This window comes from Poecilia latipinna, unplaced genomic scaffold (genome assembly GCF_001443285.1).
Source record: "Poecilia latipinna isolate Pla-1442-1.1 unplaced genomic scaffold, P_latipinna-1.0 Scaffold982, whole genome shotgun sequence".
NCBI classification, from domain to species: domain Eukaryota; kingdom Metazoa; phylum Chordata; class Actinopteri; order Cyprinodontiformes; family Poeciliidae; genus Poecilia; species Poecilia latipinna.
Genome location: NW_015113598.1, coordinates 201,296 through 223,862, shown reverse-complemented (window position 1 = coordinate 223,862; position 22,567 = coordinate 201,296). Strand labels below are relative to the sequence as shown.

The 22,567-nt window shown below is 38.4% G+C and overlaps 1 protein-coding gene across 1 annotated transcript; it reads right to left on the bottom strand.

Moving 5' to 3' along the window:
• Positions 1-4,394: 4,394 nt before the first annotated feature.
• Positions 4,395-16,006, bottom strand: slc20a1b (solute carrier family 20 member 1b). The gene is made up of 11 exons (XM_015050275.1): positions 15,697-16,006; positions 13,969-14,667; positions 13,717-13,857; positions 13,118-13,203; positions 12,838-12,934; positions 9,357-9,476; positions 7,430-7,705; positions 6,118-6,745; positions 5,809-5,994; positions 5,594-5,678; positions 4,395-4,728 (listed from the first exon to the last, which is right to left on the bottom strand). Exons 2-11 carry the CDS (start codon positions 14,315-14,317, stop codon positions 4,567-4,569), a joined length of 2,130 nt encoding a protein of 709 aa, XP_014905761.1. The 5' UTR covers positions 14,318-14,667; positions 15,697-16,006; the 3' UTR covers positions 4,395-4,566.
• Between the last annotated feature and the right edge of the window lie 6,561 nt (positions 16,007-22,567).

Genomic DNA, 22,567 nt, shown 5'->3' with positions numbered 1-22,567 from the left:
CCCTTTTTTTCGCCCTTGCTTGGGGACCTTTTCCCTCTGGGGAAGGAAAAAAAAAAAAAAAAAAAAAAAAAAAAAATATATATATATATATATATATATATATATATATATATATATATATATATATATATATATACCTCCAAAAACAGTTAATGTTAGATATCTGGTCTTTAATAACCTTTTATGTTGTTTTTTTTAAGTAAAATTAAAGGTTGTAAATGATTAAACTTGTTTGAAGTTAGCTTACTAGCTTACTCAGGCTTTTCTTTGCTGATGCCGATTTCCAATGTTACTTTATGTCTGAGCTTCTCAATTCTGTGTCTTAAACTGTTATTTCACATAAAGAATATGTAAATGTGCTGCAGCTTCTTTAATGAAGATGATTTGAATCCAGTGGACACTAAAGAAATTGCAGACTTATTCAGACTTAAGTCTAAAAGCATAAATCTTTAGTCTTTGTTTAAAAAAAGTGCATCAAATATACTGTTCCTTTCTAAACTGAAATTCTGTAGTAGTTCTTAGATTTAATGCATGAACTGTGTCTCAGAAATTACATTTTTGGGGGAGGATTTTTCATCATTTTACATATTCATCATTGCTTCTAGCCCTCTCAGCTTCTCTGGAGTCGGCAGAGAAAGAGGAAGACGTTACTCAGTATGGTGAGTAAAAGTTTATTCATAAAAACAGGAATGATGGACGATGACACAAGCTGACAGAAATGCCCTAACCATATTTCTTCTGTGCAGATGGGCTAACTCAGCTGCAGAAAATAGGTGATATACCAACTGTTTTTTTTTTGTTTGTTTTTTTTGTTTTTTCAGGATAATAATTTAGAAAGATTTTAAAAAATCTGGATTTCCCCCAAAATCATTAAGTCCTAAATTTGAATCTAATTTTGGTATTTTTAGTGTCTCTTTATCAGAATGTTGACATTTTCTGTCTTTTCTTACTTACATGGCTTCGTTCTCTCAGACCAGATGGAGTTTGATGCTGCTCAAAAAGCTGAAGCAGCGCGGATGAACAGTAAGTTTAAATCTGACAATAAAATGGTTAAAAAAGAAGCAGATACGTAAAAATGTAACTGTTTCTTTTGCTTTGTTTTTTCAAGTTACAGAGGAGCAGAGTGAAGATAGCCGCTTTCTTGGTAAGAATAAAACAAGAAATCATGACTTTTCCCACAAATAAATCCAGCTGATCATTTGGTAAAAGCAGCCTTTTAACTTCACAGAGGCTGTTAAAGATGGATCTGGTGAGTTCTGGTACTTTACACAATGATTCATATTCACCCACATAAAGCTAAAGTTTCCTTTATAAATGTTTTAACAGTAGAGGAACATGACAAAGATGAAAGTGAAGATGAAAGCAAAGGTTTGTGGATAACATGTCACAGTCAATGTTTTAAAGATTAAAAAATTACCATGGAAATACATATTTTTCTTATTTTTTTTATACCAGTATTAACTTTTGTCCTGACCATACATAACATTTTTTAAATTATATCCATTTTAACCTACTTAGTTTTTCTCCCACCTTCTTATATTTGCACATTAGATTTTTATGAGCTCCAGGGCGTCAAAAACGATCTGCAGCAATCGATTCTGATCAGTTTTGAAAGACACAAAAATAATCCCTTGAAGATTGGTTTGCACATTTAGAGATTTGGGTAAGGAGATATCGAAAAAGAAAATTCCCACAAAAAAAAAAAATCTGCAATTTGCAGTTCACAGCCAAAGTTATACGAAAGTGAAATTTATAAAATAAACAAAAAACAAGCAAAGAATGCTACGGGATCAACGAGGCTTAGCCGTGTTTAGCGTTGTCTGACTATACCGCTGTCTTCCTGCAGAGGGAGCAGCGGATTCCAACGGTGCCGCAGAGGAAGGTGACGCAGGTTTGTAGTTTAGCCTCTAGGTGGCAGTAAAACACAACTTTTAAACGTGACGGTGAAACATTGCGTTAAGTCTAAATAGCTGCATTTATGTCCCTTTTTCCACACAGAGTCAGAGTCAGAGTCCTCTGAGAGCACTAAGGGTGAGTGTGAAAAAAAAAAAAAATTCAAGGGTTAGTTTCTGCTTTCCTGATAATGCTTATGTTTATGATTTTTTTTTTTATCAGGAAGGGAAAGGAGAGGTGAGGTTTTTGTGCTGTTATTTTTCTTTTCAATATTAATTCATTCATTGTAAGAACACGTTTTACAAATAAAAATCTTTTTTCTAGAATACCCAGAGACATCAACACTCAACTGTGTGGTACGTGAAAACACTGAGACAATCCCTTATGAGATCGATTACCTGCTCTAAAAACTGTTTTTTCTGTTTCCCCTTGCAGCTGAAGGGAACACCCAAGAAAGAGGTGAAAAACTTAAGTAAAAATTTAATGTAATATCGCACAGATACGGCATAGGTATATTTATAGCTGCTCAGATTCAGACAGTAAAAGCTCAGATCAGAAATAGTGTTTAACATTATTTGAGGCAGACTCAAAACTACCTGCAGAGGCGAGATGTGGTGAGATGTTTGGAGTGAGCCGCTAAAGTTTAAATTGTGGGTTATGCAATGAGCCAGACAGAGAAAAACAGAACCGGTCACAACCGGTCTGGGCTTGACTTTTTAAAATAGTGTCACAAACTTTTATTGTGGAATAAAGTCTGCTGTAAAAACAAAAGGTTTGACCACTTTTGGTTGCACACACACCACAAAAAACTGTTGTTTACTTTAAAGGTGTAATTATGTCACCACGGATATGAACTCCTTTGACCTAAAAAAAAAAAAAAGATGTTTATTTTGACACAGTTCTCTTAGTGTGTGAGTAAATCTGGGACATGAATCCAGGACACTCAGAGGCATCTGTCCCCAGGTACTTACTGTGCTTGATTTATACAGTTTCATGTGCCTCTGGTTATTTTAGGAACAAGGATGTTCTAAAAAATGTTGGGGAAATAAGCTGATTTTGGTTTAGGTTTGCTGTCGGAACAATCAGGGGATTATCAGCCGTGGTTAGAAACTCATTTTGCAGCAAACCCAAACAGGCAGGGAATATTGCAGACCAAAAGCCGGCACTTCCAGAGAGAAACATTACTGCAGTCATAACTCATCTTCCTCCCTCTGGAGTTGCGAGACGTGAAAAACCCAGGAGGGGTGTGATTCATTAACCCGAAACCATGGAAAACTACTGCATTGTGGTGTTTTTAAAAGCTGGCGTAAAGGAATTCTGTCTGTTCCTCCCTCACAGATGTATGACTGAGAAATCCCTGCAACACGTGGGCCCCAGCGCTTACTCATCGCCACCCCGGAGCTGCACCCAGCTTTCCATCAATAAAAGGGAAAACAATCCCACCTATCCTTTTGTTTTCCTTCACAGTCACAGGCCAAAACAGGGAAGCTTTGATTCACAAGAATTTTTGAAATCAAGAGTTGCAGACGGAGTATTTTTTACCATTTTTATTGAGGTTTTTTTTTCCATCCACAATTGTGGAGCAAAAGAATGATGTGCATTTTAAAATAAAAAATAATCTTTGGTACCTAAAAAAAAAAGAAAAGAAAAATAAGGCAACTACAGCATCTATAGGTCTGAAATGCATTCAGCATTGCAGTCAAGTGACCACATGCAACACACTGTATATTTGCCCCCATTCTGAAGAAAAACAGGCCAACTCTGTGCCAATCGGATCAGTTCACTTCCAGTTTTAAAACTTGTGTATAGCTAAAGTATCCTAACTGTCTCAGAAGGTGCAAATGGTACAGAAAACATACTGAAAGTAGTGATTACAAGGGGATCTAGGAAATACAAGGCTAAAGCAGGCCTAAAGCATTAACCATCAAGGATGATGCAATCAAGTTTCAACAGGAGACTTAAGGACTCGTTTGGGAATACATTATACGCGCTGGTGGACATTCTGTTGCATCCTAAAACTGAGGTGAACAATTTCAGGCTGTTTGTGCACGTGGCTTCGTTTTCTTTTGTTCAAGAAATGACAATTTAATGCATACAGTATTTTCCATATTAATCTGCAAGTGGTCATCCAGTGTATACAATTACATCTTGCACTGTAACGGAGTCTGGAAAATAAACCATTTTAACCAACTTCAGCCAAACTTGTTTCTGATTCTTTTGAGAAGAAATGCAACGTACGGATTCAGGGAATACAACAAAGTCAGATGCAAAATATGAAAATTATTAATTACTCTGGAGTAAAGAGAAGTACGGCAATGCATCTTGTTTTTAATCCTAAAGTATAGCTCTTGCATCTGCATTACTTTCAGCATGTGTTATACTTTAAATTACAGGTGTGATAGGTTTATTACTTCATTTCCAATACTGTCAAAACAAAACAAGAACAAAAAAAAGATGGTTGTATTTACATCACTGGAAAAGTAAAAAAAAAAAAAAATTAAAAAAGATCAAGAATTTACAGAAATGAAATGATGAGATATGTAAAAGAATGAACGTAAAAGATATTCCAAAAAGAATAGCAAAAGCCAAGTTGAATATGGACCACAGGCACATATCATAAGTCCTTTTCAAACGTTTTTCCTTTCGTTGTCGTCAGCCTGAGGTAAGCGACATTTAAATCGGAAAGATGGCGTAGATGAAGATGGCCATGATGGCGGCGCTGATCAGGCCGGAGATGGGAACGGTCACAAACCACGCCATGAAGATGTTTCTGAACAGGCGCCAGTCCACGGCCTTCCTCGAACGCAGCCATCCCACTGCCACCACCGACCCCACCTGGAAGCAACGTGCTTGTTAATCTCCTGGATGTGTCATTTTGTAAAACTTTGCATTGCAAATGTTTTAACACTCCATAAGTAGAACGAAAAATGGATGGTTGTGTGCATTTGCATTCTGCCATCAACTTTTACTGCAACTATTGTTGCAAAAATGAAAATGACAGCTAAGGCGCAGGCTGGACAGAGTTAATGTGTGGAAATACATTTTGAAGTCTTTCCAAACACTTTCAATAAGACTTCAAATACATTAATATGATACAAACACTGACAGCAGGTTCAGATTCATCCTGCTGGAAAATGAACCTCCTCCAATAACAGAATGTATGGGTAGAATGCATTTAGAGTAGAGATCAAATATTTTATCAGGAGAACTGATTTATCACAATAAGTGATGCATTTTAATAATCTGATTACGTCTAAAATTTAAAATAATATTGATTTTTGTTTAATTCTGATACAATTTCACTACTTGTTTGCAATATTTGTTCATGAATCTGATCTTCACTGAACCAAAGCACCTTTTTCACATTGACTGTCTTCTATAAAACTAAACTGTTAATTGAATTTTTTTGTTGCTTAATTTCAGTTCACTCCACTTTCCTGATTTCCACAAATAACAGCCCCTTAAAAAAAAAGTTGTTATATGTGTTAATGTTGGTAAATCACGTAACATATTAAAGTTTTATGATTATAATGTGATAAAGTCCAAGGACTTTGAACACTTCTAAGGCATCACATTACTCAGGAGGAACTCTGTCCATATTTGGACCAAGTGGCAGACTGTTTACTTTAGACTCCGTCATACTAAACAGCCTCCCTATGTCTCAGTCAAATTCACAAACCACAGAGTTTGACTGGCCTACCTTGCAATGGGTGGTTGAGACAGGCAGACCAATGTTAGAAGCAACCACGACAGTCAGGGCTGAGGCCAATTCGATGCTGAAACCACTGCAGGGAAAAAAAAAAGAAAAGAAAAAGTCAGGACTTATGAGGATGTGTCTGAGTGGCCTGCTAAATCCAGAACTCTGTAATGTCTGGACAGGATGTGGTTTTAGGGGGTGATGTCTGTTTTCTGTACCTTGAAGGCGTGATGGGGGTGAGGTCTTTGCCCATAGTCTGGATCACCCTGCGACCCCACACCCACAGGCCGATGCAGATGCCCACGCCGCCGTACAGCAGAAGCCAAATGGGTGTCGGTGCGTTAGAGGTCACGCTGCTCGTTGAATAAACCAACCACAAAGCTACCAAAGGTCCAATGGCATTGCTGCAGAGGAAGCAGAGAGGTTATTCACACACTGGGCAAAGAGTTGGGGCAAGTTAAAATGTCACCACAAACCTGCTGTTATCTTATCAGTACAACATGACCTGCGCTGTACAGAGTCCTTACCTCACGTCATTTCCACCATGGGCGAAAGATCCGAAGCAAGCTGTGAGGATTTGAAGGAACTGAAACAGAGTGGAGACTTCAGGTTTGTCTTCTTCGTGCCTGTCATCCAGAGAGCTATGGTTGCTGCCCGCATCCTCGTTTCCTATCTCTAGTGTTACATCACTTTCTCCCAGAGCTTCAGGAGTTGTGTTCTCTGCTACAGCGTTGCAGTAGCTGGTGTAACTGTCCATGCGCACACGCTTCTTTTCCTGACCACCGGACCCCGGGGCCTTGTCGCCTTCTTCGCCAACGCGGGGGTCCGCCTCTTTGTGCCTGAAGTCACCGTGTAGGCCGATGATGGCCATAGTGTACGAGGTGTAGCTGTTGTTTCTTCGGATGGGCCGGTCACCCACCTCGCCCATGCAGTCGCCAACCTTGGCCAGGTGGAGTTTGTGCAGCAGGTCTTTGTAGAGGCCAGAGTCCTTGTGGACCGTGTGGTACTGACTGTAACCATTGCTGGGGATCTGAGCCGGTCTGTTGTTGAACTGAGCTTGGTTGTTGAAGTGGACCTGGCTGGGAGCATTTGCAGAGCCGTTACCATGCTGGTTGTTGAGCTGGAGCTGGTCGTTTGTTTGAGGCTGTTTCTGGGCTGCAGACAAAAAAATTAAATACAGATAAAGCGTCTTATTCATTGCAAAAACAAAATCTTACCAAGTATTTCTGGTCTAGTTTTCAGTGCAAACACGTGAAATAACACAAAATTAACTTTCAAGTAAATTTTCAGCAAGATAGCTTGTTTTAAGTCAGTACTTCCTAAATATCGATGGAAAGCTACTAGCTACTAGTGAAATAATCTTGGCTATTTTTAGTATCAGTATCAGTGTTCATATCTGAGAACAAGAAAACATGAAGATTAACAAATACCAGAGATTAAGGCTGGGCAATAAATCAATAATATATACTGCAGTAGACACTTGATCAATATCAATAGATAATACATCCATATTTTGGAGAATGTAAACAGAGGAAAAGATTCAGCCGCTCCTCACAGCCAGTTAAGCAACTGGATGGGAGAAATCAACAAGCTGGTTACCTAGCAACATGTTGAGTAACTTGTGCAGCAGCAGTTTAAGCTTTCCACATTGTGACTCATAACTCAAAAATCATAAACACACTGAAGTGAAAGTTGAGTATAAAAGAGGAAACGCATTCCAGTTTGGCAATAATTTAGATATTTAAAACAAAAACTTATCAGTATAGACCTCTATTAAACGCCTATATCGCGAAAAGCATTTGCAGAAATCGAAAGCTCTAAATCATCATCATCTCTTACCGTTCGTATTGCAGTCATCTGTGTCATCACAATCCCCAATGTTAAAAGCAACCTTGCGCTCCTTATTAGTTTCCCCCTCCTCAGACTCTCCAATGTCGAACGCCACCCTCCGCTCCTCAACGACCAGCTGAGGTTCAGAGGAGTTTTGAGTGACAGCTGGCGCAGCAGGTGTAGACGTCTCCTTGGCAGTCTGCTTCAGGATGGGACAGTGGGCCTCTTTGAGCTCTCTCTTTTCCATCAGGGGGCTCTCCGAGGGGCTGGAAGACTTGATATCTCCTGGCAGGAGAGACATCAAGGTGAGATTGTACATGCACACCAACCAGCTGAGATATCCAAACAGAGCCACTGTTTTCCTTCTGCCTAATCTGTGAGATTCCCTAAGATATGTGTAATTACAGAGTCAAAGGACTATTGTTCTACAAATGTAATGTTACCCAAGTTTAAACTTGAGGCTCTGTTCACAGGATCAGATAAATGGATTAAATGGACCATATTTACATTACTGTCAAGAAGTTACCTAATCACAGAACAGTAAACACAACCTGAGACTTGCATGAACTGACATTTCGTGCTTACAAAAAGACCTGAAATTCCTGAAGTAAGCCAACCAGGAAGTAACGTTTCAGAAGTAACAGTACCTAATCAAAGAAAAGTGTAAACAACCTGAGGCTCACATAAACTGACATTTTAGGTGTTGTTGAATTTCAGGTCCAAGAAGACCTGAAATTTCACTTAACGTTTTCTGTAGTAAACATGCGGAAGTAAGCCAACCAGGAAGTAACTTTATACTGTTCAGAAACGGCAAGATTTCTGAAGAGCGTACCTAATCAAAGAAAAGTGTAAACAACCTGAGGCTCACATAAACTGACATTTTAGGTGTTGTTGAATTTCAGGTCCAAGAAGACCTGAAATTTCACTTAACGTTTTCTGTAGTATACATGCGGAAGTAAGCCGACCAGGAAGTAACTTTACCCTGTTCAGAAACCCCAAGGCTGTATCTAATCACAGAACAGTAAACACAGCCTGAGGCTCACATGAACTTACATTTTAGGTGTTGTTGAATTTCAGGTCCAAGAAGACCTGAAATTTCACTTAATGTTTTCTGTAGTAAACATCTCGAAGTAAGCCGACCAGGAAGTAACTTTACCCTGTTCAGAAACCCCCAAGGTTGTACCTAATCACAGAACAGTAAACACAACCTGAGGCTCACATGAACTGACATTTCGTGCTACCAAGAAGTCCTGAAATTCCACTTAATGTTTTCTGTAGTAAACACGCTGGAGTAAGCCAACCAGAAAGTAACCGTACACTGTTCAGAAACCAAGGTCAGAGCTGCAGTCACCACCCGCGTTTTTCTTTTTCTTTTTAACCCAGCCATGTGAACACCTCAAGTCAACCCAGGCTTATTTTAGTCAGAGAGCTAAAGCCCAATTAGAGGATCACTTTGACCCAATTAAACGACTTGTAAGGTGGCGCTCACCCAGAAAGGACGCATTATCAGGTAAAGCCAATGATCCACAAGACCTACATAACTACTGTAAACCTTTTGAGAGCCTTGTGTTGTCACATCTTTTGAAGTCGTGTGACGAACAGCGATACAACCAAATCAATGTACAGAGAATAAAAGCTCTGTTTAGGATTTAAAGAGGTTAACAAAATGTTCTGCCCTAAAACCAGAACTCTTGATTTATTGGAAGGGGGAGAAAAAAAATTAATCCAGGATTATGAAGCATAAATAGGTGACAATACTGTCAGGTGACTCATCTCTGTGAATCCACGGGTAAAATATATCCCATAGATCCATTTGGATTGTGCGAGCTCTCAACGCGACTAGGCTGGAGTTAAATGAAAACCAATTGTTCACTGGCTTCAAAAGTCACTTCAGAAATCAAACACACATAAAAAAGAAAACATAACTTGGACTTACGTTCAATCTTCTTCTTGAGGCGAGGGCAGACAACAAACCAGACCACAATGCCAGTCAGCAGAGCACAGCCCAATGAGATGAGCAGGATCCCCCACCAAGGGATGTTGTCAATTCCCAGCTCTGAGAGATCGCCAGAGTCCACACAAACACAAAAAAAGGCAAATAGAAACAGAACGTTTTATAAGACAAGGCAGCAGAGGCTACCTTTATGAAATAATAAAACTGAACACAAACCATGGATTACAGGAGACATTTTAAATCTGAGATGCAAGACTAGTAATCTTACGTCTCATAGGAGCAGGACATGCATCGTCACTTGACTGCACTGCATCACTGTGGCACATGGTTTAAAATGGAAAGCACATGTAGCCCCATATGCGAACGCTTATGCAACACCCAAAAGGTAAGAGAGCACAAATGTCAACATGACCCCTAAGAGCCCAGCCAACAAATGCACACAGACGAGTTCCTCAAAAGGAAAGAAAAGTAGAAAAAGGGAGGCGTGCGAAACTGCACACTGCAACTTTTCACTGTAGTGAGGGTAACCTCCTGCCAAGACTGCAGCAAAACTGGTGCAGCACAGTACAAGCAACTTATTTGAATTTCCCAGAGGAGCAAGCCATCTTTGTCTAACAAAGAGTTGGAGTCGACAGTGATTACATGTGAGCAGAAAGACTACAAAACACACACCGGACACTTGCTCCGTTAGGGTGACCTTGAGTGTGCATATTTAAGTTGTTTTGGCAGTGCAAGATAAACAAAAGGAAATGAGGGTCAAAGACGCATCATAAAAAAATGTGTCCACTGCCATGTTAATTTGAGGGCAGAGTTCACAGTGACAGCACACTCCCCTCGATGAGTCACGCTGCAACACAAGACTGCAGCACCAGACCGATGTTTGTTCAGTTGCGCAATGTAAGCGCACTTACAATGTAAGCACACGACAAGGCTCCAGTAGTCCTGCTCCCTTATGGAGAGGTGCGTCAGGGCGTGATCGCTTACGTGCGAGGAGATAGGACAATTAAGGGGAGCTGCGAATACTACACTGGTTACCACTTCCACATAAAAGAAAAGAGCATATTACACAACAGAAAGTGAAATTTAACCACGTCTGTGTCAGAACCCTTCTCTGGTACCTCAGTACTCTGTGGCCTACAAAGCACAATGACATGGTCTGTATTCCCTTCCCCGCTGCCACATGTGCAAATTAACATCCACTTCAATAACAGACGACTGCTCAAACATCCCCTTTATGACTCACTCACCAATAAAGTTTTTAGTTATGCAATTATACATTTAACTCAGACCCAGGGAGCTCGTTTTTTGATTGGAGTTAAAGCATCATGTTCTAAATGAAATCAGTGTGCAGCGTTAACCACAGGCTCCTTAAATGTGTCAACTTTTAGAAAGTCGATTAAAAAAAGATTTCCCTCATTTTCCCCTCAAGATTTAAATAAAGAAGTCCCAGTGACTGGTTATATAAAGCAGTCTCAATGCTCTTCCCCAGTGCACACAATCATTCATGTATTAGATGAATCTTTGTTCCAACGCAATTGATTTAAATGATTTCATCACATCCTCAGCATGCAGAAGCCTGTCAATGAGTCATTTAAGTCATCTAAAACATGTCGGAACATGAGTTGTGAAGACCAGGGTGAAGAACCCCTGTTATGTCACCCAGTCTAGCAACTTTTATCAAGTACTGCTGGTCAGCTGGATGAACAAAATACTTATTTCCCCTTGCTTACAAGGAAAAAAAAAAAAAAAAAAAAACTTATTCCAGCTCACAAAAACCAATGGCAGTCAAGTGTAGAAGCAAAAGGACACCCACCCGTTACTCTAACGGCCTTAATGTGGCTAGAAAATCACAGTAGGGAATCTACAAGTGTCTAAAATCTAAATCTTTAAAAGTAATTAAACCATTGTGTCTTGGTTTGGAGTGCGTTTTGTGAAAATCTCAAGTTATCTGATACTCAAATATATGATGAAGTGAGACTCAGTTATCAGCTGATAACCGATAATGTGGGGTGATAATGGGGATCATTTATCATCTCCAGCACTACACTAAAATTGTCCGAAGACCAAAAATGTCTGAGAAAAATAATAAAAAATTCAAGTAATTTTGTTTAGGGAAGTTAGATGTCTGCATCAGTCAGAAGTTTACCCCATTAACACCAATGTTTATCTGACATTTGCTTTAGCACCATGAACAAATCTTTGTACAGGCACATCATTTGATACTGGACAGGACTGCAGTGGAGCTAAAGCTGTTGAGTGATTTATAAAGTGAGAAGACCTCAGGTAACATGAGACATCCATCTGTAATGGATAATCAGCTGAAATTTAAAGTCCTGGCTTCATACTGCATTCAGTTTTCCATTTGCCAACATAAGCTCTCTCATATGGCTGTTTATAAACTGAGAGCAGGAATTTGCTGCAGACAGCCCGGTTTCCATTCACTGTAATGTGCTAACATGTTGATTCGGAGTCGAGTCTTGTTGCAGGACACACTGTACTCTGTTCGTTGCAGATACTGATGCAGCTGCTGCATTAAAGCACACAGATCAGCAAAAATAAGAGTCTGCCTTATTCCAGAGTAGAGTCGATTACAAAAGTGTTTCTGCTGGATTAGATTTATATAATTATTTGATTTCTAAAGATATCCCGTTAAGCTGTAGTATATGCTTTTTTTTTCCAAAGCTTATTCATGTTTCAACTATCTATAATAATGTATGAATGCTTAATGTGAATCTAACCACTGTTCATAGTCCTCATCTAATGTGATTAACACGGGGCAGCTTGTTAGATCTCTAAGGGAAGTCTCACACCTTTTCATGCGAGGTACGCATTTACTGGTCCTCATGTATATTGTGTGTTCCGATGGGAAGGACCTCACACAACTTTACAGAATGTGTCTGTCTAAGCCAGGTTATCTATGCGGGAAGTGCAAGTGATCTCCTCTGAATGCGCCGATGTGCATGCACATCTGCACACCAAATGTGGTCAAACTCTGGCCTATTGCCGCCATTTAAAGGCCCAGGCCAGCTAACATCTTGAACTTTTTGGCCCTGCAGAGAGAAGAAAACAAAAAGGAGCAAAAGCACCTCATTTAATAAAATGCTTCCAGAAGGTCAAGACAACTAACAATTATCAAGAGCATTACCATAACAAGAGGCACAAGAAAAATCATAACCATTTCATCTTTACTTCTCTGAAGTCTGAAGATGCTCAGAGTTAATTCTAGTTTCCATTCCCTTGTTGTGCTCCACTCTTAAACTTCATTCCAGCTATGACCCACACAGAACCACAAACAAGAGGGCCTCAAAAACATGTTAAAATAAACACGCCTTCTGTGAAAGTGGTAAACAGTCTGGTTCTGCCTGGAATATATGCGTGGGCATCCGGCTGTCTGAGGGAGCCGTTTATTTTAGGTTTTGGCTGCTGGCAGTCACGTAGAGAAAAACGAGACAATGGTACTCACCCGGCGCTCCAGTGTACATGATGGAGAACAGGTTGACCCCCATGGTCACGGCATAGAAGACAGGCAGAGCTTTCAGGCCGTTAGGCACAGGGTCTTTCTGTGGGACAGAAATAGAACAATTCAGATTTGCAGGTTCTACCGTATTCAAACAGCTACAAGGTCATAAATTTAATGTGATCCATGTGGACATATAGAGACAGGACCGCATTTCCATGCCGTGAAACAAAGACATCAAGTTCCTAGCTTAGAAAATTCAACTGGTTTGTAGCAATCTTCATACCTTTTGCAAGATGAACATGCGCACAAAGTAGAAAACCACAGCCGACATTATTCCAGACAAAAGGGGGCTCAGGAACCAGGAAGCAACTGAAAACAGAAACTCTGATTTAACATCAAATGTCACTTTTTTTCCTTTTTACTTATTAGCCAGTCCCAAAATCCAACATCCTTGGAAAATTGCTCAAGTTATTCAGCAAGTCAAATACAACTGTGGTAATTCAAGTGTCTTTTCAGGTCTGTCACACTCAACCAAATTCAACTTTTCTTGTAATATACAGAAATTTTCATAACAGTTACTATAGATTTTAACCTACTATCACAAAAGTTCAGCCAAGCCTCAAATATATACATTTTAATAGTTTATAGCAAAACAGAAGCATCACCGCTGTAACTGCATAAAGATTAAATGAATTGTTTTCTCCTGAAAACACAGTATTAAAAATAAATTAATTCAAGGTTTTCCTGAATTGCTTGGAGAAAATTTAAATCTCTGTGTTATTTATCCTCTTCATGTCTACAGTTTACACATTATGTGCAATTACATAAGATATTTGAAGTGTAAATGCAGGTTAAAGTAAATTGAGAGCAAGTCTTCCTTACCTATTCGAACAAGCTCAAGCCACTTGACTCCTTGCTGACCTTTAGCGACCAACGAAAAGCCAATTGTAGCTCCAACAATGCAGTGTGTTCCAGAAATGGGGAGCTTAAGGAAAGAGGCAGCCAGCTGCCATACAGCAGAACCTATAGAGAAAGAAAGGAAACAGATTAAAGGACAAACTAATCAACTACTTTTTAGCTCTATATGCTTTATTCTCCCAAAAGTGCATTTTAAACTATGTACAGGTTACTTACCAACCATGGCACTGACAGATCCAGCCATCAGCACATGCTCAGAGCCATTGTACATGCCCACATCGATGATACCTTTGCGGATGGTTTCACTCACTTTTGCCCCGAGAAGGACAGAACCCAGAGTCTCAAACACCGTAGCCAGAATGCAGGCCTGTCGCAGGGTCACAACCCCAGAGCCAACAGCTGTACCAAATGAGTTTGCTACATCATTCGCACCCACGGAAAAGGCCAAGACGAATGCAATGATGAAGCCAACGATCAGCAGCCACATGTAGTCTGTCATAGGAGTGTCTGTCATGACTGCTGCAGCAGTAGCCAAAATAACTGCGGCTGTAGTTGGTGAAACCATGATTGTAGATTGTGTTGGAATTACTTCACAATTTTAAGGGAAAGTAATGTAAAAAATTTTTTCGATAAGGCTACTTTTAAACAGCAGCTGATAAATTCAAGAGGTATTATGTAAATAATAATAATAAATAAATAGCTTTTCTATAAGCCGAGTTACTGAGATTCAGCAGTGCAAATTTGTAAAAATCTGGGACTGACCAGAAATTAAAGTAAACTAGAGGTATAACCAAAGATTTATTGCTATCCAGTAATTATACTAGATTTTTTGCTGTTGTTGTGGTGCTTGGCTATCAAGCAGACGGTGCAACCAGCCATTGTGCAACTGTGACTGCAGGTAGGCAGGGGAACATTCTGAAAAGAGAAAACAGAAAAAAACCTTTAATCTCTATGGAAAGTCACCAAAACAATCATCAAATTGACAAAAGCCTCTTTTTACGTGGCATATGACGGCATGAAAATCCAGAAGCCACTGCCTATACCGGAAGATCGTCAGCTGCGTGCTTTCCAGAAAGCTAAAGGGAAGCCATATTGAGGAAATGGCGCACGAAGAGTATTCTATCAATAACGACCTTTAGTACATCTCGGTCGATAGAAACATTTTGTTTTCAGCTGCCTGATCAGAGGAATCGCATTTATTAAAGAAGAGTGGAGATAAAAGGCGTATTTATCTTAAGTGGAGACACGATTTTTCTACGTGTGCACGTGTCGTCACTCATTCACACCATGCAAGAAACACGAGCTCTTTCTGTACGTGCGGCTCAGACTGTCTAGACAACAGAGAAGCAGTGAGAGAGATACAGTGTAGTCTTTATTTCGTCTTTATGACCGTCATACTCGCTGTTGTGGGCAAAAGATGTTTTTTATAAGTTATGTTTGCCGAGTTTATTCTTCTTTTTTTTTTTCGTACAAGGGGGATGTAACCGGATGTGAGTCGGTACAGACTTCTCCAGTTGCAGATGCGGTATCTTCATAGACTAAGTGGATCTTCTGCGTCTTGACCCAGTTTAGTTTTCATCCAATAAATATAATGTTTTAATGTATATTAATAATGTTAATGTCAAGGAGAGTCACCTATTTCTAAACACACAAAAAAATGTTCGCTTATATGACAATGGATGTAAAAAGGTACACACCCCATATCCTATTTTTGGCAACAACTGTAATTTAGTTAAAGCTTAGGAAATATTTAGTTCGTAATAAGTCAATCAGTTTATTATTCCCAGCTCACTTGTTGTTTGTGATGACAACATTGTTCGAGCTGCCATTAGCTATAGGCTAACATCGGCAGTTGTTACACAGCCTTAAAATACAGTATAATGCCTCTAAACCAAAAAAAGAGGGCTCAAAGTGCTGCTGAAGATATTAAAGTAGTAAACTTACCACACGTTACGACAGTCGGTCCAGAAGAAAATACTTCCTTTTAGCCGGTAAGCTAATTAGCGCGCGCGCGCTCACTAACGGTTCTCTGCGATAGCGCGCGCGGGATAAGGAAAAATTAAACAGATTAAAAAATATCCCTTCAAAAACTGTCTACACTAACATAAAGAAATTAGTGCGCCAAAAGATATATATCTACGACAACACCTATATCGGAAATAAGTACGCTTTTAAAGTTCCAGAAAGGTTTCCGTTTGAATGGAGGCTTCTCTAGCGCATGTATGAAACTTGCTCGTGCCGGTTCTGTGAGACAACGGGGGTTCCTTTTTTTATTGGATACACCCTTCAGGAAACCCCGCCCCTTCCAGCTACTCCTTCACGTGATCGGCGCATGTAACCCTCCCCTCCTCCGGAAAAGGACTCTATTCTTCTGATGCAACACAAACATGGATGGGTCAGATTTCTTGGCAAAGCGGGGATTTTTTTTTTTTTTTTTTTTAGGAAACGTTAATCAAATGAATGAATATCTTTTAAACTAAGACCATAGCATACTGTCAGACTTTACATTGTTCTTACACGCAGTGAAGCAGTAATCCTATGAATATGAGTCTGTCCAGTTGTAGTCAATCAGAAATACTTTAATATACTTTACACACGTTACATAAAGTGATGCGTTTATCTAGCCTTTTCCACTTGGGAGTATCAAATTCTGATGTGTAAGAAAATATCTGATATGCACACGAACAATAGTAGCTACAACAGAAATAAATATGGTAACATGTCTGCATAACATGTTTTAATTTGTTAAATAAAAAATTGTTTTAAAGAGAAGTCACAAGCATTAAACCTTACTATATTTTACACAAAAGACTTGAGCCTGTAGTAGATATTACCTTTCAGCTGGACAATAACCCCAACATTTAGTCAAAAATATAATACAATGGTTTAGATCAAAGCATATTCATGAGCTATAACGATGCAGTAAAAGCCTAGACCTACATCAAATTGAGAATCAGGAAGACTGGAAAATTGATGTTCACAGAGGCTTTCCATCTAAAACAACCTGACCCAAGATATTTTAAAAGTAAGAATGGACAAAACTGCCAGTATGTAAATGTAAAAGTCTGGGGAATACAGCAGAATACTTTTAATGCACTGAGAGATATGGTTCTACAAAGAAGCCTAAATTGGCTCAGAAGGGTTAAGTACAAATACACGCTACACTTTTCAATACAGTGAATTAGATTTCCAATTAAATACATTCATAGAGATTTAAAGTCAATTACATTAATTCTAATTTGATCCCAGTTATTAAACAATGTAGTCAAGTTTATTATTTTAAATGGAAAAAGGGTTTTCTGTCTAATTAAACTCAGCCAGTTGAATCAAGACACTGACTTTGCAGCAATTCCTCTTCTGGAACAAGGATGTAGCGACAGCAGTCGATTTAATTGAGTTAACTTTGCAGCAATACCTCAATCCGAGCCTGAATGTAGGGACAGCAGAGAGAAAAACTCCCCCAGCAGATTCCGGCTCTGTGTGAGCAGCCATCTGCCACGACTGACTGGACATTTGAACAACAACAACAACAACAACAAAACAAAAACAAAAAAAACACAGTACACTGGTCCAACAGTACTTCCAGTGTGAATTAGAAAGTAAAGAATTAATGACAGCAAAGGATTCTTTAGGAGCTTAATCTAGGAGGAACACCACTAAGCCTATAAGCTCTGAGACAGTTGTAAATTGAAGAAAACAGAATGTTATAAACATAATTTTAAAAACGTGTATTATTTTTCTTTCATGTCATAGTTATCTACCATTTTTCTTAGTCAGTTACGCAAAATCTTGTCAATACACAACGGGAAAAAATGTGAAACAAAAAATGCAAATTAAAAATTAAGGAATAATAAAAAAATTATAGTAAGATAAGCAAAAACATATTAAGTAGATTAAATTGAAAGTTTTACAGTAGATTAGATTATAATTAAAAAGGGTGAAATCATGTATGCCAAGAATGCTTATATTTCTCTTATCTGCTTTTGATTTTACTTTTTATTAGATAAAATCACAAATTGGGACACTTTGTTTTTGTAAAGCACAATGAGAACCAGAATCTCCTTTGTTAATCATGAAATAAAGAGCAATGTCACCCTAAATTGTTAAGTTTTGCTACAGCACAGAGCATATCAACAAAAGTGTCAACATGAGAAAAATAAATTTTATTGATATTGAACATATTCAGAGTCAGTGAGTAAGATTGTTGAGAGGCCCTATGCAGAATTTTGATTCGATAGCCAGTAATCCTCAAACCAGAAACTTTTAGCACCGAGAGTATAAAGTTTAAAATTATTCACTATTTAACTTTTAACACAACTCGTCTAACAGTTAACTGAAGAGCTACGAATGGATTCCTCAAGGAATGTGTTTTGTTTGACATAAACATGAGTCACCACCTCACATTATTCTTTAGATAAACAACACTTTGGGGTGTAATAGAAAGTGTCAGCTACAGTGGTGGTACAGACAGTGTTTTGTCAAAAATAGAGTCAGAAAAGAAGGAAACAACAAAAGCTTAATTGCATTTACTGATCAGAAATTGTCGACTATTGTCAGTTATTGTTTAGATTTTATTTGGGAACCGTTACAGATAGCTGGAAATATAACTCCGGAAAAGAAATAGGAAGAATAAACAATATGACTAGTGGTAAAAATCTATTCCTTCTGATATATCTCTAAAAGGAGCTGTATTTTATATGATCACATATAGCACAGATACTAGTTCATTAAAATTGCCAAATACATTTCAAACTAAACATCATTTTCAAGTCAAATTTGCAATTTAGTAACATTTAGAGTACATTTCAAAGAACTTTTACTGATGATTATCTTCTAAAATCTTAATTCTGTATGAGAATTTAAACTTTTCTAGAGGGTCCTACAAACTTTAGGGCCTAAGACAACTGTTCAGTGTGTTATACCTCTGCTAATAATAAATTAATCTGTTGGAGAGTAATAATACTTTGTTGAAACTCCTTTTAAGTTTTTCAGCCACTCTTTTGTGGCTGACATTTGCCAAATCTTGATTTATTAGTATCTGAACATTTTGTAAAAGTTATCCAGTTCCATTAGTGATGACATCTCTTGTCTCGTCTTTATGTGACCCTGCAACGACTCTGTTAGATTTGGCTTTGGTCACTGGCGGGGCCATTCCAAGGCGTTCATTTTTTTGTGGTTCATCCATTGTTTTTTTTTGTTTGTTTTTCTATTTAAAGCTGAGATGTTTTGATGGAAACTACCTGTTATTTGAGGTGGCTCAGTATTTTATGCACCTTAACAAAAACAGTGACCACAAGTATGCAATAGAGCACGTTGCAGCCACCACTATGTTTTGTTTGGGTTTTGTGTTCTTTCGATGATGTTCACTTCTGTTTCTCTGCCAAACACCTTTTGAAAATCTGGCCCAAAGATCTCACTTTGGTTCCTTCAGACCAGACCACATTGGTAGACCATGTCTACCACATTGCTTTGGACAATGTTAAGTTTAGTTACATTTTTAAAGCAAAGGATTCTCTCCCATTACCCATTATCTTAGCTTTTACATATGGAAATATTATTGACAAATATCGAACATGAAAAGTGCATGTTAGAAATTCTTGCAGCTTCCACAGTTTTACTGACAGTCTCTTGGCCTCCTTGAGCAACTTTTATCTTTTTTATCCCTTCAATTTAGGAACAAACTTTCAGTTTTGTTATTTACCCAGTATTTTTAATCACTCCCTTCTCAGTACTATGGTACATGCTGTGTTCATATTACTGTTATTTGTGCTCTCCTTTACCTTTGTACAGTGAGATTGTTTTGATAATCTGTCAACTCTTTATGAACTGTTTTGGTAAAATATACTAATTCTACTGGAAAGTCTTGCTACAACCATTGAAACCATTAAAAGTCTTCCGTGAGACTTCTTACAGGAAGTAGAATGTCTATCTGGGGACAATCCCCGAAGAGCAGGTTTGAATACGTTACGTCCAGAATGGGCTTAAAGCCACACAGACGTGAAAATCAACGTCCAGTTGCTTGAACTTCCACCTGAACTCCAAATAACCATCCAACTCTAAGTCATTCTACAATCACTCAAACCGTTAAATGTCTTCCGTGAGACTTCTTATAGGAAGTAGAATGTCTATCTGGGGACAATCCCTGAAGAGCAAGTTTGAAGACGTTACATCCAGAATGGGCATAAAGCCACACAGACTTGAAAATCAACGTCCAGTACAGAACACCTGAAAAACAAGACACAAGATAGGTTGGGTTGTTTATTATAATGTTGGCAATGAAACATAATGTTCTCTGAGTCACATTGTAAATATGTTGGCTGTTGTTCTGTCTTTGTCACACGTACAGCATATGCCAAATAAACCAAAGGTGTTTTAATGATTTAACCCTTGTGCGTGCAAGGACTGAGGCAAACGTGGAGGACTGTGGCAAATGATACACATTTACGAGTGTGGGGTCAGTTGGACCCCATTTGTAAACACAAGGGTTAAGAAGGAAATCATAAATTTTATGCCTCCACACATAAAACTCTGGAGAATAGCCCGTCACAGTCTGGTTTCCATAAAAATGGAAAAACAATGTCAGGACGAAACAAAACAGGAAAACAGTCTGAGCCGATGATGTTGGGCACATTACAGAAGACTTGTCACTCATTGAAGTGCGTCCAGCTGGAAGTGATAACAACATTCACTCTAACAAAAGTTGTTTTCTTTGGTCACTGCTGGTTTATATATGGTCAACAGAGATGCATTATGTCACATAAAAGCATTGCTCAATAGGTAGAACAAAAAGACACAGGGCTGATTTATTGTCAGTGGATCAAAAGGGCCCTTTGTGTTTGGGTTTAACTATTTGTCTACTTTCCCCCATTGTTTATTGACATCATACCTTTGGGGATCAGGGCAGCTTTATCTATGCAAAAGTAAGGGTTATAATTGCAATTATTTCCAAGCACCGGAATGAGAGGAATGGCGATAACACATGAACTCTCCAATATAACTTTTACGGTTTTATAATGGCAAATTCCAGAACTTCCTCCATAATCTCTAAAGATATAATTAGTGTCTTCTTCAGCTCCCACCTTTCCTCAACGTAGCAATTAACCGATTTGTGAAACCTTCTTGTTTACCTTGACCGGAGGTCAGTGAGAAAAGCAGACTTTATAAAAACAAGGGCACAAACTCAAAACTGTGTTTCTTAACACTAACCTCATAGTCTTATGATGCTGAAATCCACCACAGCCTGAGTAACAAACACATGATCTCAAGCAACACTGTAGGGCCTAATTTCATTATTTTTCTGGTCACGTCTTTTAGTGCAGTAGTGATTCTTTGGCAAAATGCATGTTGTGCTTTAATTTAACCTGATTGTTTGTTGCATGAAATGATGAAGCTAATTTTGTAAGGATGCTTTACAAAATCTTCATATCCCTTAAGCTTTTCAGCATTTTTTCACATTATAAATTCAAGATTCAAATGCTTTTGAGAACATATTGTATAACAAAGCAACTGAAAGTATAGACTAATTGTGAAGAGAGAAGAAAATAGTAAAAGACAAATTGAAAAAATGTGTTCTATATTTAAATTTGCCCCCCCCTTTACTCTGATACACCCAATTAAAATCTAGTCATTTTCCAAGTAATCTTACTTATAAACAGAGTCCATTCTCGTGATGTTTCTTTTCACATGGTGATAGCATCATGCTTTGGGGAAGCTTTAACAGGAACAACAAAGTTGGTCAGAAATGATGGTAATCTGGATGGCACAAGAATCCAGGAAAAAAAAAAACTTGCTAGAGGCAGCAAAAGAATTGAATGAACAATAATAGGATGGCTTAGATCAGTGGTCTCCAAATTTTTTATACCCACAAAATAATAGTGACAGACATTTGTGACTGTCTATTGGTTCAGCAGACAATTATTATTGCAGAGTAAATTAATTAATTAAAATCTCAGAAATCAACACTTTATGACCCCAAGTAGGTTTCTTATCCCAACTTTGTGAACCACTCACTTAGAACAAAGCATATTTGCATGTTTAGAATGGTCCATTCAAAGTCCATGAATCTGTAGCAAGACTTAGCAATTTACGTTCACAAAGAAAACTTTCACCATCCAGCATGACAACAACCCTAAAGATATGGCCAGATGGCTTAGATCAGGGGTTACCAACTCCAGTCCTCAAGGGCTACCATCCTGCAACTTTTAGATTCACCTCTGCTCCAAAATGTCCGAATTCCCTCAGCAGCATTCATTCCTCTCTGCAATAGGCTGGAAATGAGCAGTTTATTTGATCCAGGTGTGTTTGAGCAGAGACGCATCTAAAAGTTACAGGATGGTAGTGCTCGAGGACTGGAGCATATTTCTGAAAAAGAATGGCCCAGTCAAAGTCCAGACATAAAGTCAGTTGATAATCTTTGAAGATTAATATTTGAAAATACCCTCCATCCAGTATGAGCAGAGCTACATTCCAAAGAAGATGAAGGGAGATAAATTTCAGATAGCAAATTGATAAAACAAATTTGCTTCAGTTATGCAATTACGTGCTAATGTAGGTCAAGTACATAAAGTCCAAATCAGATACAACGGACTTTGAAATAACTAAAAAAATTTAAAAAACAAAAACAAAATCCAACCCATGCCCCTAAAAGGTATGAATACTTTCCATGGGACTGTAAATGTAGAATATAGAGCAAATGTCAGGTTTTGAGTGAGATCAAAGTAGTGTCACTCACATACGACGAGCTGAACTTTCTGGTGCAAGTTATCTACATTGCAAATTAATTTTTAACTTTAGAAATGCTCTTTGATGAATCTCA

Excerpts from the sequence above, each read along its gene's own strand:
- slc20a1b (XM_015050275.1), bottom strand. The coding sequence starts at position 14,317 with ATGGTTTCACCAACTACAGCCGCAGTTATTTTGGCTACTGCTGCAGCA. Across the intron at positions 12,935-13,117 it reads GCATGTTCATCTTGCAAAAG|AAAGACCCTGTGCCTAACGG; the intron begins GTATGAAGATTG and ends TCTGTCCCACAG. Across the intron at positions 9,477-12,837 it reads CATGTACACTGGAGCGCCGG|AGCTGGGAATTGACAACATC; the intron begins GTGAGTACCATT and ends GCGATCTCTCAG.